Below are 3,146 nucleotides of genomic sequence, written 5' to 3' on the forward strand. Positions count from 1 at the left end.
TTAGAACCACCTGGTTAGCGAGCCACCGAAGTTGGTCGGCAGGAGCTTCAGGCGTGGTGGACATAAACTTTTTTACAAAAGCAGAAGATCCTCTGGGTTTAGAAGTGGAAACATCTAGGTTAGAGAGAGCACAGACGACTGGTTTGGTGGTAGCTTTCCCTTTCTTGCGATTAATTATATGCTTCTTGTGGCTGCCTTTTGTGTGAAAAGGCTCATGCACGATAAGAGGGCAGGAGGCGTCCCCACCGAGTCAGTTCTGTTTGACGAAAACATGGTTCTGATCGATGAGTTTAAGCATGTAATCAACCTTGCGATCACGAACCTCGTCCTCCCACTCACCGGAACCGTCGTCAACACTTGGAGGTGGATCAATCATTGGGTTAACAACAAGCTACAATAGAGAGGAATGTGAGATAGTATACATTGAAAGAGAAGATTAAATATGTGGGGAGGAGGTTAAACTTACATTGCAATCGATTTCCGAATCAAGGACATCATTAAGCGTGACTGCAGCGTTGTTGGGGAACCCTTCGGTGGTTAGATCAATAATTCGAGGTGCATCGGAGGGATCCGGTAACTTACTGAGCAAGAGTGGGATAGCTCTGAAAGCAAGTAGCTGAAACACCAGGGGGAAGCCATTCAATTTAATGGATTTTTGCTGAAGTTGTTTACAAAATAGCTGAACTGGTCCCTCTTCCTTATTTTTGCTGGACTTGATGACGTTGGGAGGCCTCATCGACCACAACGTTTTGATGAATGATTCTCTGCCCCATGGAAATTTGAGAAAATTTTCAAGATTGTCGACCATCTTCACATAACGAGGTGTGGGAGAGTGAGTCTGGTTGGCAATAAAGACGCAATCAACAATCAAAAGAAGAGCTAGACGGATCCGTTGATCGTTGGGCATGTCCTTATCATCTCGAAGCCAAGTGGTGATGTCTGCGCATGTTGTTTTTACATCATCACCTATCCATCGCTTCCAGTACAAATCCGGTTCTTTGAGGGTTGCCTGTGTCAATGGGGTTTCGTAACCCTCTTCCAATAATGAACAGTTAATAGAGAGAAACATAACGGCTGACCACTAAAGACCGTCCACATCTCGTACTTGTGCTTAGTCACCAGTTGCCTGGCTATGAGAGCCTGAATGAGTTTGAAAGAGATTGGTGCTCTGTTGGCGGATAACCTGAAAAGACCACCAAAACTCGAGTCTAAGATCTGGTCGAGTTCAGGAGTATCCCGGAGGAGGTTCCTTAAAACGGTGAGTGTATCTGGTTTCGAGTAGACGTTGAGACGACAAATGGGGTATCTGTCCGTGGCAAACAACCTTGCCGGAAGCCGGTTATCTGGGGAACTATCGTCGTCTGTAAATGAATTCGCAAAAGCATCAGACAAGTAACAATTCAAAGTAAACCGTATAACACGGAAACTTACCAGACATGGAAAAAAAAGAAACTTACCGGACATCGGACGAATAACAGTGTTGTTTAGAGAACACGGATTTTTGAAAGAAAAAACAGATGGAGATAAATCTAAGATTGCGAGGAAGGCTTAATTTGGAGTGATGTTAGGGCTTTTTTACTTTTGTAGAAAAGTGAATCGCACCGTCTAGAAGTAAGAATCAACACTGGGAATACGAAAAGTCTAAAAAAAAAATAAAGACTAAGTGGATGAACCTCGATTTGAACGGAGACGTTTAGTAGTGGGTACAGTTAAATTAAACCGCGATTTGAACCCAAGTGGATATGTACATACTATATGTACATCAAATCGACTGTGGGATAATCGATACATGTGAAAAGCACCGTCTAGAAATCCGAAACAAAACAGGGGATACGAAAAGTCATCCAAAAAATACTCACATTGTGGATGAACCTCGAGTTGAACGACTGTGGGATAATCGATACATGTGAAAAGCACCGTCTAGAAATCCGAAACGAAACAGGGGATACGAAAAGTCATCCAAAAAATACTCACATTGTGGATGAACCTCGAGTTGAACGAGGTACGATATAATGACTTTTGTGGATATATCCATATGACAAAGGATATGAATTTGACATCCACAAATGGGTTAGTGGATGCTCGTTTGTGCATATTGTGGATAAATTCGTTATACGGTGGATGCTTGACTGTGGATGCGCCTCATATAGACCAGGCACGTACTGTTTGTGTGGATATACTCATTATACGGTGGATGCTCGATTGTGAATATGCGCAAATTGAACCCAAGTGGATATGTACATACTATATGTACATCAAATCGACTGTGGGAGAATCGATACATGTGAATCGCACCGTCTAGAAGTCCGAACCGAAACAGGGATACGAAAAGTCTACCAAAAATACTCACATTGTGGATAAACCTGGATTTGAACGAGATACGATATAATGACTTTTTTGGATATATCCATATTACAAAGGGAATGACTCTAACATCCACGAATGGGTTAGTTGATGGTCATTTTTGCATATTGTGGATAAATCCGTTATACAGGGGACGCTTGTCTGTGGATAGGCGCCTCATTAGAACCAGGCACGTATTGTCTTTGTGGATATTGCCATTATACAGTGGATGCTCGTTTGTGGATACGCACATATTGAACCCAAGCACGTAACGTCTTTGTGAATATGGCCAATATACGGTGAATGATTTATTGTAGTTACGGTAAGGCCAACCATGAACTGACTTGTGGATATAGCCACTACATCCTCGATACAATATAATGACTTGTGTGGATATATCCCTATTACAAAGGGAATTACTCTGACATAGACAAATGGGTTAGTGGATGCTCTTATTGTGCATATTGTGGACGCTCGTCTGTGGATATGCGCCTCATTAGGACCAGGCACGTACGGTGGATGCTCGTCTGTGGATATGTACATCATAAAGACCAAGTACGTAATGTCTTTATGGATATTGCTATTATACGGTAGTTGCTCGTTTGTGGATACGAGCATATTGAACCCAAGTGGCTATGTACATACTATATGTACATCAAATCGACTGTGGGAAAATCGATACATGTGAATCGCACCGTCTAGATTCCGAACAGAAACAGGATATACGAAAAGTCTACCAAAAATACTCACATTGTGGATGAACATCGAGCGTCATCGATACAATATAATGACTTGTGTGGATA

General features: G+C 42.2%; 1 protein-coding gene across 1 annotated transcript; it reads right to left on the reverse strand.

Annotated features, from left to right (window-relative positions):
- Positions 1-250: 250 nt before the first annotated feature.
- Positions 251-1,464, reverse strand: LOC112083866. Its single transcript, XM_024151930.1, has 4 exons — positions 1,458-1,464; positions 1,090-1,361; positions 467-1,009; positions 251-391 (listed from the first exon to the last, which is right to left on the reverse strand). The coding sequence occupies exons 1-4, from the start codon at positions 1,462-1,464 to the stop codon at positions 251-253; spliced, it is 963 nt and encodes a 320-aa protein (XP_024007698.1).
- Between the last annotated feature and the right edge of the window lie 1,682 nt (positions 1,465-3,146).

The sequence above is a fragment of the Eutrema salsugineum genome, unplaced genomic scaffold (genome assembly GCF_000478725.1).
Source record: "Eutrema salsugineum unplaced genomic scaffold, Eutsalg1_0 scaffold_5, whole genome shotgun sequence".
NCBI classification, from domain to species: Eukaryota; Viridiplantae; Streptophyta; class Magnoliopsida; order Brassicales; family Brassicaceae; genus Eutrema; species Eutrema salsugineum.